The following is a 15,391-nucleotide window of genomic DNA, read 5'->3' as shown; positions in this document are numbered from 1 at the left end:
ATGGTGTCAGCCCCTTTCATCAATTTATATGTCTTTCTGTGGTTATTAGTGTACATTGATGATGTAAGTCACTTATACAGACTTTATCCCATAAAGCTTAAGCCTGAGGTACCACTATTATCTGTCAATGTATGCCAAAAATTTAGAGAGAATTCAATTCCCCAATAAAAGACTTCAGAACTAATAATGGAAATGGGATTTTAAATATCAGAGATACTCTTATTTTGATGATGATGGATTGTCCAAGAATTGTTGTGTGCATTTATTCAACAGTAAAGTGGAGTGCATGAAAGAAATGAGGCTATCTTTTAGAGAAAACCTATAGCTTGATTACCAAAACAAATATCTGTGAGATACTCTGGAGAGAGGCCTACATGTTTGATGTCTAGTCGATATATCAGTTACCAAACGACACCCTAACAGAACCAATAATATTAGGCATATTAAGTCATTCCACAAGGTTAGATTTCTCAGACTTGAGGCATTTGGACGTGAATGCTGCGTGCATTTGCATCCACATCATACTAATAAATTAGGACCAAAAGCTGTTGCAGTTATCATTGTATGATATCCTACCATCACCAGCCATAAAAAAAATATATTGGTTCAGAGGATGTTACATTCAATGAAAGGAAGAAATTTTATTTTCGAGAGTGTTAAACCAGTTATATGTTTAATAACTGGGAATTTCTTGAAATTGAAACAAGAATATAAGAGGACTTGACAAATATTGATTCAAATAGATCTGAAATAGACTCTAGTACAGCCCTGTCGATCAGTATGGAAATACCTAAACCTCAAGAACCTTATTTGATTGGACCTACCATAGTGTTTATCATCCATCTTTTCCTACCCACTGGCAGAAAAATGTGAGTCCCAATAGTATGGAAGAGGAGTAAGAACACACATACAGAAGGCAGGCAATGGATAATAAAACGGAGGCGTTACTAGCCAATAATATATGGGAAATGATGAATCTTCCACCTCGAAAGGGACATTGAATGTAGATGGACATACAATAGAGGCCTTGATGTAGTTCCGAGTGTAGCCTAGAAGACCATTACTTGAGGCCCATTAGCAATTGGTGGCCCGAGAAGGAGATCGTTCTAAAAGCTGGCAAGATCTGCAGATTGGTACCTGGATACCAAAAAAATCCTCTTAACAGATTTTTCTCTAACAGAATCTACTGACAGATTTTTCTTCTACACAATATCTCTGCCAGACCTTGTCAGAGGTATGGATCTTATGTTCTGTCATGTCAGGATCTTATTGAGCTTCACAATATCCTCTCATAGATTCTACAAACCTAGAATCTGAATAACATCTCGGCTCAGGCCTGTCAGGCTCCTGATCTTTTGTTTTATCTTTCTAGAGAAGGAAGTTTTCAAAAGAAAAGGAGAACAGATAGATTGATACATAGAGAAAAATAAAATTACTATTGAACTGTTTTACTGCAGATCAGAATTGGCACCTCTACTTAGGGTAGAAGGTCACATGTATTTTTAAGAGGCTGACAGCAACTTTGAACGATAAAAATCAAGATTGGTTGCAGAAGGGTATAGACAGATATTGAGTAGATTATGTCTTAACTCTTGCACTGCTCATTAAAATGAATATTGATCTCCTTGGCTGCAAACCAAAATCGGGAGCTAATCAGTATCGTGTAAAAAGGCCTTAAACAGGAAAATTTAAGGGAAGAAGTATTATAAGAAGTTACCACAAAATTTCAGGTGATCGGTAAATTAAAGGTCTATGACCATGGGCATGGTTTGACCAATTCACTCTAGCATGGTTGAGTTTGCAAAGTTGAAAAGAGTAGGCATTTCTAAAACAATGTCACATTACTTGAGAATAATTTAATGTTTGAATGCTTCCTTCTTATGAATTTCCATTAAATAGTATTTTCTCTTTTATCATCTCCAAAGAAATTGTCAGTCGTAGGTATCCTTCCAGAAGAAAGTTCAAAACTGTTTTTCCAGGCGTTGGTGATAACTCAGCAGTGCCGTAGAGTATGACATGAACAGAGAGAAAGGCAAAGCAACTCTACGTAGATAAATCAAAGCATAAGGATAAGATTATTGAAGGGCCCACCGTGGCCAGACAGAATAACTCAATCACAATTAAAAATAATTATATTCAACAAGAACTTTAGGTGTTTTGAATGCTGTTCGTTTCTAGGCCACAGGATGGTTATTCAAAGGGTGGGTACGTAATGTGATTCACATGCTGAGGGATGGATCGATGATGCTCACCAACCAGCCAGTGCATTTGTCAGTCACTTTGGAAACCATCAACGCTTGGTCCTTCAGACCCAGTTTCCAGAACACTGTTTTCCCCTATTGAGAGAGGAATAGAGAACGACAGAAATAGGGGTAAATCAGAAACTAAGGTAAGAAAAGGCAATAAAAGGAGAAAATGTGATATTAGAGCCCCACCTTCACATTTTCCCCCCGATAAACTAGACAAGCCAGTGAGTTCAGAGCCAAGAAAAAGAGATCCCCCGAAACTTGCCATTAAGTCTAGAAACACAATCAAAAATGAAAATGTCAGGAAAAATATGTTGAGAAAATGTCAACGCTCGGCTGTGGGGGATCATACCAGTGCGCTGTGCCAAGTCCGCAGCCAAATTCGAAAATTCATAATTCTGGGGAATCTGGGCTAAAACCCCTAGCTCATTCAATGGTTGTACACCCAATCCTAGGATTGTTGATGAAGAAAGTGCTGGCTGCCCAACGGTTGAGATTTCTTGGCCAAAATCATCATATGAATGAAATAAAAAATCTGAGCTGCCGGAAAAGGTGGCTTCAATTTTTACACCATTCATGGGTTGAAGAATTTCCATTTGTGAGCTGGCAGCCAAGTCAACTCTCCCATTAGAAAGAGCTGCAGAATCGTTGATTCTGATATGTTGAAGCAAAGGTGGACCGGCGTTTATAAGACTTGAAGAGTAACACGGGGTCTGTTGCACTGGTAACAATTGAGGTTAATGAATTGAAGAATAAGATCTCAAATAAAGACTGGCGAGGCTAGGTAAATATACTTTAAAAGATATTGGGAGAAGGAAGTTGGTTTGATCATAAGCACACTCCTAATGTCTATAAATTTTCTCATTTTTAGCAAGAATATGAACCAAAAATACAATTAAAGGAAGATTGGAGAAAGAAACATACATGGAGAATTAGATTCATTCGAGAGCGATACAGTGACAGAACTGGAAGAGCACACCCCATTCATGAGTTCAACCTGCTTTTGGAGAAGTTGGTTGAACATGCATATCTGATTCTTTACCTTCAAGCTGAAATTATACGCTTTAAAGAATTCTTTATTCTCCTCTTCAAGCTTTTGCCAAACTGGATAGAAGAATCAGATGATCAGTTCTCAAGATAATGAAATCAAGAAAAGATGACTCAATAAATGTTTTGTTTGTAATTGATCCAAATGTCTTATAAATTATGAACACTAGCTATAGATAAAAATTAACATATAAAGGGACGAAATTATGTTGACGTCGAGCAAATTTTTTTTATGAACGCCAGATTCTACAGAATCTTCAGTGCCTTGCACACCAGACTTCTGAGATTCACCTCTTGAGGTATGACTAAGTAAACCGTTCTATTCTGCCCTAAATTACCTCTTTCCACACACAATACAAGGCTTTCTCTACGTTATGCTTTTTAAGGGATTCCGAGTCTACACTTGTGGTCAGTGGTGAAACTGATATTAACCCCAGCCCCTGTGAAGGCATTTCTGTCATTTTTTTCCGAATAGAGACACTCTCATCATTTCCCCTTCCTGCATAATCCCTTAAAATAAAGTAACCTCTATTTTACAGCAGCAAAGAAGTTACAGAAGTGTTGTTCTCGCCCATTCTGCCAGCACATTCTGTCTCCACCTCTATACTCCCTACAAGAGACATCTATTCTGTCAGTTCCTTCTCTCTGCTTTCTACAATAAGAACAGCAAGGCTCTAAACAGAAAACAAAAGATAATTTGGTAGAATCTCAATGGCCATATTTTTTATGGATGTTGTAATGTGAGAATGAATGCCCTTCGAATCAAACTTTTTTACCATCAATAATTTGAGATCACTCTCTTAGCCACGATAAGTGTTGGGCTTGAAAAGCTAGAACGTCAAACTCATCTATGAGTTGTGATGAGGATGCAAGATAGTGACGACACGGAATATGTAAGGAAAGACAGAAAAAGAGTGGAATGAACTCGGGATTCATTTGACTCTCACACCATGTTGCAGGAGAATCCTGCTAGAATACCGAGAGACGGGACCAGTGAAGAAAGACTGAGAGGGCCGAGAACGAGAGACAGGACCAGTGAAGAAAGACTGAGAGAGCAGAGAACGAGAGACAGGACCAGTGAAGAAAGACTGAGAGGGCGGAGGATGAGAGACAGGACCATTGAAGAAAGACAGAGAGGGCGGAGGACGAGAGGCAGGACCAGTGAATATGGGTATGGCCCGCGTGTACAGTGACACGTTCTGGCAGCCTGATAAATGACAAGTATCTTGGGGGGTAGAGCAGTGTTTGAATAAATAATAAATAGGAATGAAGACGAAGGAAAAAGGCATCAGTGATTCCTGACTTCTTGTCCACGGGTGGTCGGTTGAATCAGAGAGCTCTGGGCTGGAGTCATTTTCTAGGAGCAGGAGGCTGGATTTGGCTGCCTGGTGAGCCGGAGCATCCTTTCCAGAGGAGATCCATGTAGGGAAGTAGATACTCAGTATCCAAGGGGAAAGCAATGCATCAAGGAAATCAGAATACCAAGATGATTGCGAGACATCGAGTCGATTGGAATAACACAAGGATAATGAGGCAATCAGAATGACACTGTACTTGAAATCCCAATTGTGTTCTTGTTTTGCTCTTAAAAAGTTGGTGGAGTTGCATCAAATCCCTTGCAGCTCACAAGATTATCAGTACCTTTAGCCAGAAGATAATGAAATCGAATTCCAGATGAAGTATTGGCATACCATTAATGTTCGGTGGATCAAGCAGTGACTCAACTAATCATAAATCTGACAACTATGTTCACAAAAAATAAAATAATGATCACAGTATAAAACTTTGTTTACAATGCCCATTACCCCCATGTTCTTGGGGAGCTATTTCTTCTCTAGATGGGACAATTTTGACCATTCGCTGTTTCCTTTGGTAATGATGATGAGGGATAATACCATTCACCTATTTACCAGGCTTCTTCAATAAGCTCTAAAGTTCCGTGGAGAACTTCGGCACCATTCTTTACGATCCACATCATTCATTCAGAATGTTAGGGTCATTCTTTTCACTTCACCTATGAGATTAGTTTACCTTTAAATAGTCGTGGGCCTCTGGGTTGGAGGGTAGTCAAGAAGTAACGAAGTTATGTTCCCCTTCCTATAGGTTCCTGTTGAGACCCACTGATACTCGTAATGAAAACTCCAAAATGCTGTCCTCAACAAAGTTCGAACACAGAACAAATGAGAAAAGGTGGAAAAAGATAGAGGGAAACAGAAAGGAACGGAGTGGAGCACGCTTGCTCCCCTTGTCGCCAGGAGGCTCGGTTGCAGGGTTTAAGGTCGCTGTAGGAACAGGAAAGGAGAGGAGTTCAGGTCAGGGTAAAGGGTGAGAGAGAGAGAGGGGAGGGGACTCACGATAGGATTTTCTTCATGCCTCCCAGCTCCCTGGTCTCCTTTCTTAAATAGAGGGTTGGTCGGGAGCCGAAACGTCCCCCAGGGAAGTCGAAGAGCCCCCCGGGGAAGTTGAAACGTCAGGGGAAGTCGAAGCGTCCCCCACGGAAGTTGAAACATCAGGGGGCCTTTTCGACTTCCTTCTCTGGTAAACCCTTAGCGAGGTCTTAACAGTTCCCCAGCTAGATCCTCCACTGCTCCCTTCTCCCCCTCTCAGTCTCCTCTCCCTCTCTTGAGGCCGAGCAGTTGAACTTTCCTGCACCTGATGATGCCTTGATTAGACTTCAATATTCGACAGGGTTTCATGGTCATCGGGTTCGAAGCTAGTGCTTAAGATTGTATGACAATGCCCCTCAACACACTGTTAATCCATCATCCCTCTTATCATTTCTCCAAAGCCGGCATGTGATATGATACCGGGCTGCATTTACGAGCACTGGCGGCCCATGAAACACCAGAAACCCACAAGCCCAACGGCAACCCTAACTTAAGGGTCAGGGGAAAGAAGGAACGGCAGGCAATTTCATCATGAGTAAACCCTTCGTCCTCTCTGGCGATCTCTTTATCACTATCCCCTCGCTCATCCCTCATCTCCCTCTCCATGCAGACGTTCTTCCCTGCACCAGAGGCAGCTGATCTCATCCTGGAGCAACAATCTTCCCGCTCTCCCTGAAGTTCCCCTCATCCCTTTCCCTCTTCCCTAAGACAGATGTCTTTCATTTTCCGTTGTACTTGGAACTGTAACTCGTTTTTGGGCATCGACGAAGCATTAGAGACAGGAATCTCTTCTTCCTGTTGCAGTAATAGAGAAGTTATCCTCGGGTTTCTTAACAGCATGCTTAACCTTTTTCTGCTGCCCAGGCCAATGAGGTATGAAGCAACTCTACAAAACTCAGGGAACAGCAGAAGATACAACACTCCAGTTTAAAAACCCACTGCGCTGAATTTTCCACACAATTCCAACTCACTTATTTCTGCAGTATTTGGTCATCTTCCTGACTTGATCCTCTTGTTCTTACACTCACCATCGATCCAAGGTGAAAATTACATGCCCTAATTCATCTAGATGTTATTCATGCTTAAATACAATATCTTTCAAACAACAACATCTGCCTTCTGTAAAGATCCCTTTTCCTGATTTGCATTGTCTTAAAACATATGAAGACAAATTGTGCTCAATAATTTGGGCACTACTAAAATTCACGTTGCAAATATTGAGCTCAATTTGGTAAATCTAAGGGCCTTAATTAACTGCAAAAACATAGCAAATTCAATAAAATGAAAAAAAGAGATATTTCTAAACATGCGGCGAAGAAGTCCACGAGAGAAATCCAAGTGATTTCCAAGCTCCCAAAGAAGAAGGAAATGAAAAAGAAACTAAACTACCCCTCAGTACCTGCTAAAGTCTAAACAATGGGAGCAATGATCACTTAGAAGGTAGGAGGGAGTTTTTCCCCTAACTTTGTTGTGATTTTTCTCTCCCCCCTCATGTATCTCCAGCATCCGATCTCTGACTCGATCCCTGGTTATTCAATCCCCACAGGCCTAGATGAAGGTACATTAAAGGAAGACCAAAGGCCATTAAAGGCTTGGTCTGGCGATCAGATTCTCTACAGGCAACTGTGATGTTGGCGGGTGTTCTATTTTCCCATTTTTGTTGCCATTTTTGGCGGGTGTTCAATAGTTGCCCCCACATGCGGTGGGGGCAACTATACAACTTTTTTTGCAAAATATGATCATATAAACAAATATATGATCGACATGTGGATTTAAAAATCAAAATGGAGAAAGACCCTAGTTTAAAGATTACCGAGTTCTGTAAAAGCAGGTTCAATACAAGCATCTTTCTGAAGTGTTTGGATAACTTCTTTCTGACTCATGTACAACTGAAGGCAGTATTCTATAAGATCTTTGACCTGAACATCAAAATAAACCAGATGATCAGAAGAAAATAAAAATAAGGCTAAGGAGAAAGCTAAAAAGATAAAACTAATAAGGTTACAGACTTGATACAGAAGACCAGTTTAAGTAGACTAAATTATTCTGCCAACTCCAAACATGGCATGTAACCAGAGAAAATATTAATGGAATCAACTAGCCAGTGATACAGAACAAAATTGATACAACCCTTGTCACCCCATTGTCTCTAGGACTAGTTGAGGTGTGTCATCCTAATAGGGCACTTAAGATTTTCCATTATGCTTCTATCTCCTTTTAAATAGGGCAGAAAAGAAAGTATAATCGAGTCATTTCCCTGTCTCCCCCATGCGATGTCCATCCCACCAGTGTTCCCCTTCCTGAGTGATTTCCATTCTGCCAGGGCCTCCCCTCTCAACGATGACCACCCTGGCATCTTCTGTTCCTCCATCAATAGCCACTCCTGCGCCTTCTCCCTTCCTTTCCGTTCTCTCCTCCATAGAAACTCATGGGTTCTTATCAAAATACCTGGAGGACCATAAAATTGCATCAACATTACTCTCTTTCTGATTATCGTCGTTATTCCTTTATTATCTAGTATTGGGCCATTAATGAACTGCCCCAACCAATTCTCTTTTTAGCTCTTTCTTTGTACCTTAATCGCCCAGGCCCAGTTATGTTTTCATACTGGGTCCAACTCCATGTAACTGGTATTTAAACCATTCACCAATATGATATGCAACTAACTCACACGTACCTAGATAAGAGGAAGAAACAGAAAACAGCAATGATGTCCAACTCCCCAGGCAACATGTGAAAGGGGCTTAGGTCAGTTGTCGACCTATGAAATAAGAAGGGGTTTTGGGAACAGAAAGGAGGAGGAGAGCTCAAGGAGTTCACGGAGGCGTGTCGGGAGATCCTCTTGACACCATCAAGGCAAGCCCTATCCAGCTTGTCTACTTCTTCTTTTGTATCTTCATCCCTCAGGATCCTTCCTTCTCCGTACTCACTCATTAGCACTCCATCTTTCCGTTCTTCTCGTTGTGGCCACTCCTCAGTCATTGGAATGGTTTTTTTTCTTTTGAGTTCAATAGTCAATTTCATTGAAATGGTATCAACTGGTATCAGAGCTGATGGAACCTTGGCCCTCCGTTAGCTCGATCATCAGCAGGCAGTTTCTTGAATTTCCTTCGCCGATTCGGGAAACGGGCTTTCCCAACGTGAAGCTAAATCCTATTTGGAGGGAGTCATTCCGCGATCGGGTACTAACATCCATGGTACAAGATCCAAGAAGCAAAGGAGGCATGCTTGAGTTTCAGAAAGGTACCAACAACGTCCTGGAGCATATCATGGAACAGATGAATGAAATGCATATCCAGATGGATTCAATGAAGAAGGTTACTACAACGAGCATACTACCAGCGGGAGAATTACGTCCACAGTGTGATCTACAGGGCGAGCCACACCACCATCCTAATCCAAGGTTGGGCCTCGATTAAATTTTAAAAGAGGAGATTTGCCCGTTTTCTGGGGATAATCCTGAAGGATGGATCAAAAGAGTAGAGAGATATTTCCTATTACACCCAATGCCGGATGAGGAAAAGATGCATTTATTATCCTTGCATTTGAATGATGCAGCCAAGATTGGTTCATATATGCTGAGCAAGAATTTGGCATGACCACAGGGGAAGATTTCAAGGAACATTTTGGTGGTCGATATAGCATTTCTTCTCGTGACCTTTGTCAAGCACTATTTGAAATCAAACAGACGGGCTTCGTACCCGAGTACAGAGCTGATTTTGAAAGACTCATTGCCCAGATTCCAAAGTTGGCAAGAAATGTCAAAGAAAATGCATATATCAGAGGTCTAAAAGTTGAAATCTGCAGAGAGGTATTGAAGTCTAAACCCTATAGATTAAAGGAAATCATGGATTTATCTCTTCAAGGTGAGCTTGATTTAAGAGTACTGTGGTCCGCATGGCAGAACAATCCATGTTACCCCAATGCTTGCATCACTGATCACACGTGGAAGAGACCAGCATTGACATATGGCCCAGCTGCAACTAATGCTTCTTCCAGCAGGCAACAGTTTCAACAAAAGCCCATTATGCCCAATCCATTCGAGTCAACCCCTGTTTACCAAGCCCGAGACAAAGATCGCACTATTAGACGCCAAAATTTGAAGCTGACTGAGTCAGAATTTCAACAAAGGAAAGACAAGGGCATTTGTTTTTATTGCAATGAAAGGTTTGCCCCAGGACATCGATGCAAGAAAAATCTAAATCTCATTATGGTCTTAGATGCTGACCAAGATTTACCCCCTCAAGACAATGAAGAAGCAGATTATATGCAGATGGACGAAGCCCCTATCAACTCAGGTTCCTTATTCACAGCCCATATTTCTTTTCATTTCTCAGAATCCTCGTCCCCCTACGGACTAGTGAAGTTGTGGGGAAATATGAGGTGACAAAATGTCAGAGTATTAATTGATGGAGGAGCTACATATAAGTTTATTCACACTGATCAAGTGGCGGCATTATCCATCAAGGTATTCCAAGGGCAACCTTTTGTCTTCCTTTTAGCAAATGGCATTCTTCAACAATCGATGGGTATATGTCTGAGCATTCCAATCAACTTTACAAGGATTACATATTATTCAAGATTTTATCCCTATTTCACTAAAGAACATGGAGGTCATCTGGGGGGTACAATGGTTGAAGTCCTTGGAATGGTTCTACAGAATTATAAGCTGCTGACATTAAAGGTCCTGTGGAATAAAAGAGTGCACCAGTTACAAACAGATCCTGACCTACTACCGAAAGGGGTTCCTGTTACTACGTCAGTTCAAGACCTCATCAGTAGCAAACAAATTCAGGGAGCTTTATCAGGCGTGCCATCCGGATACTCCAAGGGTATTTCATCTGCAAATATACTCCCCTTTTTCTGCTTGTCTGACCCATTACCCCACTGTTTTTATCAAACAGCCTCAACTCCTTCCTCAATGCTCCATTGACCATCAAATCCACCTTTTCCGCAATTCCAAAACTATCAACCTCCGGCCTTTTAGATATTCCCATCTCCATAAGAATGACCTAGAAAAGGTGACTGGTATGTTCTTGAAACGTACCTGTGGGCCTTGAACAATCGGATCTCCAAATTCTTGTAACGATTCTTGATTTGAGATTGTAACCACAATTCAACGCAAATCCAGTATTATCTCACAAGGACGAGTAGAGGGCGATGTAGAAAAGAGAGAGAGAGAGAGAGAGAGAGAGATCCAGCAATGGAAAGGCCGATGAACTTCCTTGGAGCAGCTCCCATGCTATCCCGCTCGAGGAAGTAGCTATTCCACCGGAAGACTGCAGTCGGCGAAGGTCAAGAGGGGAATGAAGGTTAACACGAGGGCAAATGGGGAGGATTAAGGAAATCAGTAAGAGGAAGGGAAAACTCATGGTGAAATTCTTCTCTGCCCGGTAATCTTCCTTCCCCGTATATATATACAGGAGGAGGCCCATTTGGTTTAGGCGTAGTTGGGCTGATAAAAGGGTGTGGATGTCGTACCGGGCCTGCGCTTGGAATCCTACACTTCTGATTAAGAAATAGGATGTGTTTAGCCTATCGTGCCCTTAATAAAATTAGGGTACCCAAGCGATATCCCATTCCCATAGTCAACGAATTACTTGAAGAACTCCACGGGTCAGTTATTTTTACAAAATTTGACCTTAAATCAGGGTATTATCAAATTAGGATGTCTGAACCCGATATTCCCAAAACAGCCTTCAAGACGCACCAGGGACACTATGAGTTCACAGTGATGCCTTTTGGATTAACCAATGCACAAGCTACCTTTCAGGCCCTCATGAACCTCATATTTCAACCTCTTTTGAGGAAATGTGTACTTGTGTATTTTGATGACACATTAGTGTATAGAACCTCCTCTGCTGCACATGAAGCCGCCCTACATCTTGTTCTCAAAATTCTTCAAGATAATCATCTCTAGGAAAACTTGTCAAAAATGTCAAATTGCAAAAGACCAAATTCATTATTTGGGCCATCGCATATCACAACACCGAGTCATCAGTGATGCAATCAAGATTGAATTCATTCGTAGTTGGCCCCCACCTACGTCGACCAAACAATTGCGAGGATTCTTTTGGCTCACCAACTACTACCGGCGGTTCATAGCAAACTATGCTTCAAAGTCCCACCCATTGATGTCTCTGTCAAAGAAAGACGTTTTCAACTGCACTGAAGACGTCACAACGGCCTTTAATGTGATGAAGCAAGCACTTTCCTCAACGCCCATCCCTCAAATTACCCGATTTCTCAAAACCTTCGTTGTGGAGACAAACACTTAAGCAAAATGGCATAGGCCCAGTGCTTCTGCAAAATTCTCATCCAGTTGCGTATTTCAGTAAAGCTTTATCAGTACAGCATCAACATAAGTCAGCATACAAGAGAGATTTAATGGCCCTATTACTTTCAATCAGGAAATGGAAGCATTATCTGTCGTCTCAAAAATTCTACATCCATACGGATCAGTTCAGTCTCCAATTCTTGAACAATCCAAATGAGATACCACAACGATACCACAAATGGATAGATAAGCTATTGGGTTATCACGAAACACAATACACCATAACTCAAGATTTTCACCCAAACCCTAGACAGTCCCAACCATGGCTGGAGAACCACTGCTGACGCAGAGGCTAACATGGTATCCGAGCACTTGTTGACATAGCTTCTTCCTGGTATAAAGACAATTCTGACATTTTCCTGCTCATCTTCCACTTGCATACTCAGATTCAGACTCAGTTCTCCATTAAATGCATTGGCACCGACAATGCCTGTCACAACCTGAACACCATACTGTCCATTTTTTAAAGCCTATAACATTGTCCATGAGATTTCATGTCCTCTGCCCATCACTTTTCTCGCACAGACTCCTGATCAAAACCTTACTCCTTCAAACCTTGACCTTCTGACATGGTCATAGTTCTTGAATATCCATGGAAAAATAAAGGCATGTTGGTTGACCAGGAGGCCAGAAGACCCAAAGTGACAGGTTAATAAGCTGTGGGAGAGATACGCCATCATGCGCAACACGTGTGATGGCTAATCGAGAACAGGTTGAAATTGACCTGCTAAGGTGGATCCGATTATTCAAAAGCAGAAATGGAGGTGATGGTGGGGAAGGCTGTTTTCTTCTGAACTGTCAGGTTTTTGAGTGAAGACCCCAGGTGAGAGCAAGCTGCATTCGACTGAGACCATCAGGAGTGTTTGGGCTGGGAAACAGAGACAATCAAGGAGGAGAGCAATCTAGCGGTACGTTTAATTCCTTTGGAAATTCTGATGCCATTTCAATACAGCTCGTATCACTTTCCCGTTGTTCTGTGCAACATGCCTCACATATATACCTTTTACCCTCGTTACCCATTTGCCAGTGATGTGCCCCCGACTGTATCTCCTCTTCCCCCCTGGCTTTCCTCTCCAGTCTGGACTTCATCATGGTAATCTTGAAATGCATCAGTTTTGGCCACCAATTGTAATTGAAATTCGCAATGAAACTGAAGAAAGATCAATGAATAAGATCAATAATTGATTGAACACAAAAGATAATGGAAATAAAGTAGGAATTTTGCCACTGATGTTCCTGAGGGCCCCGTCCACAAACTGGGTAAGGTGGCTGCAGAGGGCGAAAAAGAGAAAGAGGATTCAGGTCGGTAACAGGAAAGAAGATAGAAGGAAAACAAGCGGGAAGGAAACTCACAGGTTTCTTGACGCTTGATGAGTTCTGCTTTCCCCTGTTTATATCTTTTCAATGTCTTTGCGCCAGTTGAAAGGCCTTGATATGGTGCCAGGCCAGCGTTTGTATGATGAGGCCCAGTTTTTTATCACATTGTTCTTCTTAAGAGAGGAGTGGAATCCTTGGCTCGCCCACAGACGCACCAAGTTTTGGCTCAAGTGCTCTGTGCGATTGCTAAGAACCAGGCATGGGACCTTGTCTCTTTATCTTCAAGAATAACTCTGATGGTTTCCCAGAATTCTTCTTGGCTCATCTAGCAGAAAGTTTATACTCATCAATTTGGGATCAACTCCTTGGAGAAGTTGGCACCACTTGCCTTCTGATATACTTTGATTGCCCACAAGGACTGGTACTTGCGATAGTTTGATTTCAAAATGCCTTCCTTCATGGTGATCTCTGTGAGGATTTTTATAAAACTTTACCTCCTTGCCACTATTTTGTCTTGCCCTCAGTTCAAGTCAAAGAAGGCTTTCTACAGCTTATAGCAGTTCATTTGTCTGGGTGGACAATTTTTACTCGCTCTATGAAACTTTCTATGCCAGTGGATTGGTGATCATACCTATTCTTATCATTATTTTTTGATATGTGTGACTATCCTTCTGGTCAAAGACGATGCCATCATAACCACAGGAAATTAAGAACAAATACGCAGGCACATCCGTAATAACCGGAAATTATATAGAAAATTAAGAACAAAGCAGCCAAAATTGAATGGATGAAATAGATATGGAACAATAAGACCATAACCCCCTTATTTAAGAAAAAATATTTTCCTTTCAACCTGTGAGGGTAATGATCCGTCTACAAACGTAATAAGCAGTAGCAAGAGAAGATAATCAAACGCATATGAAAACAGGGAATTAGCAAACAGATGTACGAATCAGTCGATGAAACCTTATTATGTCTTACCAACTGCAGATACTGGCTTGACATATTTTTGCCATCTCCCTCAAGCATTTTCTTCTTAATACTTCAAAAAATAAGCTGTGACCCCCCAGTTTAATGCTTGAAGTTTATACAGCCGGACAACAACCAATTTTTTATCGTACTACAAAAGAAAAAAAATGCAGGACATTGTTAGATGGGCACTGGAAACATGCAGATAAAAGAAATGCTGATAAAGAAGCAAAATCGTCAAGAGGGCATTAAAGTTTGCGATGGCCCCCACATTCAGGAACAAATAACTTTTTAAGATCGACGGGATCATAATATTACTTTATGACCGAAATACAAAAAAAAAAACGACTGCACATCGGCCAAAGACCAGCAACTTTGCCTGCCGCAAGCATAAGAGCACGGTAACTCGCAATCAAGACAAAATCCGTCAACTGGTCGCAGCCAAGAGAGGAAACTGCAGAGAATCAACATATAATTGCATGACACCAATCAAACACTGCACAGGACTCCAATGCGAAGAAAAAATAAGACAAATTTAAGAATACCGAGACCAGGCAACCTTGACTTCTCCTTCAGGATTTGTAACTACACAACCACCTGCGATCTTCCAACTTACCAGAGATGAATTATGCTCATCCTTCCGTACCTCGGTAAAGCTTGCGAAGAATACAACGAAAGACCAACGGTTGAAACGATCTTCTTCCTCTTTGAGAGATTTGCTTGCTGAAATTCGATTCAATCGAGCTTCGGAAACGTCCCGTCGAATCGATCTGTCAATGATGGGATCTCTGAACAGAGAACAGAGTAGAGAAGGCGCTCCTCGGGTGGACGAGAAAAGCGAGAGAACGGTCAAATAAAATCCAATTCGTAATACATTTGATCAAACACAATAATATTTAATATTTGCATCACATAACGTGTAACTTGGCAGGCCACTCGACTGTTATTGTTGAATTTATAGTGCTGGGAACTGTGGGTTGCCGTTTGGATATCGGATATTGGTCTCGGATATCGGATATCGGATATCGCATATCGCATATCGGATATCGGATATCGCATATCGGATATCAGATATCGGATATCTAGAC

At 41.4% G+C, this 15,391-nt stretch overlaps 1 protein-coding gene across 18 annotated transcripts; it reads right to left on the bottom strand.

Moving 5' to 3' along the window:
* Nucleotides 1-926: 926 nt before the first annotated feature.
* Nucleotides 927-15,177, bottom strand: LOC144716720 (uncharacterized). 18 transcript variants are annotated; one of them, XR_013584980.1, is made up of 8 exons: nucleotides 14,316-15,177; nucleotides 7,494-7,599; nucleotides 3,171-3,350; nucleotides 2,599-2,967; nucleotides 2,436-2,519; nucleotides 2,253-2,336; nucleotides 1,591-1,629; nucleotides 927-1,137 (listed from the first exon to the last, which is right to left on the bottom strand). XR_013584980.1 is itself a non-coding variant. In XM_078591948.1 (8 exons), the coding sequence occupies exons 3-8, from the start codon at nucleotides 14,361-14,363 to the stop codon at nucleotides 2,272-2,274; spliced, it is 852 nt and encodes a 283-aa protein (XP_078448074.1). In that variant the 5' UTR covers nucleotides 14,364-14,454; nucleotides 14,671-14,757; nucleotides 14,849-15,175; the 3' UTR covers nucleotides 2,111-2,271. The 18 variants fall into 18 exon arrangements, 17 of the variants coding, with proteins under 17 accessions (XP_078448082.1, XP_078448081.1, XP_078448074.1 ...); XM_078591948.1 differs by lacking the exons at nucleotides 927-1,137; nucleotides 1,591-1,629 and having other exon boundaries at nucleotides 2,111-2,336; nucleotides 14,316-14,454; nucleotides 14,671-14,757; nucleotides 14,849-15,175; XM_078591949.1 differs by lacking the exons at nucleotides 927-1,137; nucleotides 1,591-1,629 and having other exon boundaries at nucleotides 2,111-2,336; nucleotides 14,316-14,454; nucleotides 14,678-14,757; nucleotides 14,849-15,175.
* Nucleotides 15,178-15,391: the final 214 nt, after the last annotated feature.

The sequence above is a fragment of the Wolffia australiana genome, chromosome 2, assembly GCF_029677425.1.
Source record: "Wolffia australiana isolate 7733 chromosome 2, ASM2967742v1".
NCBI lineage: Eukaryota > Viridiplantae > Streptophyta > Magnoliopsida > Alismatales > Araceae > Wolffia > Wolffia australiana.
The sequence above is the reverse complement of the archived record's forward strand: the minus strand, read 5'-3'. Positions and strand labels throughout refer to the sequence as shown.

What these genes read in the sequence shown, in the direction of transcription:
- LOC144716720 (XM_078591956.1), bottom strand. Translation starts at nt 14,363, where the DNA reads ATGCTTGAGGGAGATGGCAAAAATATGTCAAGCCAGTATCTGCAGTTG. An exon ending in CAAGCCAGTATCTGCAGTTG is followed by an intron (nt 7,600 to 14,315) that starts GTAAGACATAAT and finishes TTTGATGTTCAG; the next exon opens with GTCAAAGATCTTATAGAATA. An exon ending in ATCGGGGGGAAAATGTGAAG is followed by an intron (nt 2,337 to 2,435) that starts GTGGGGCTCTAA and finishes CTCTCTCAATAG; the next exon opens with GGGAAAACAGTGTTCTGGAA.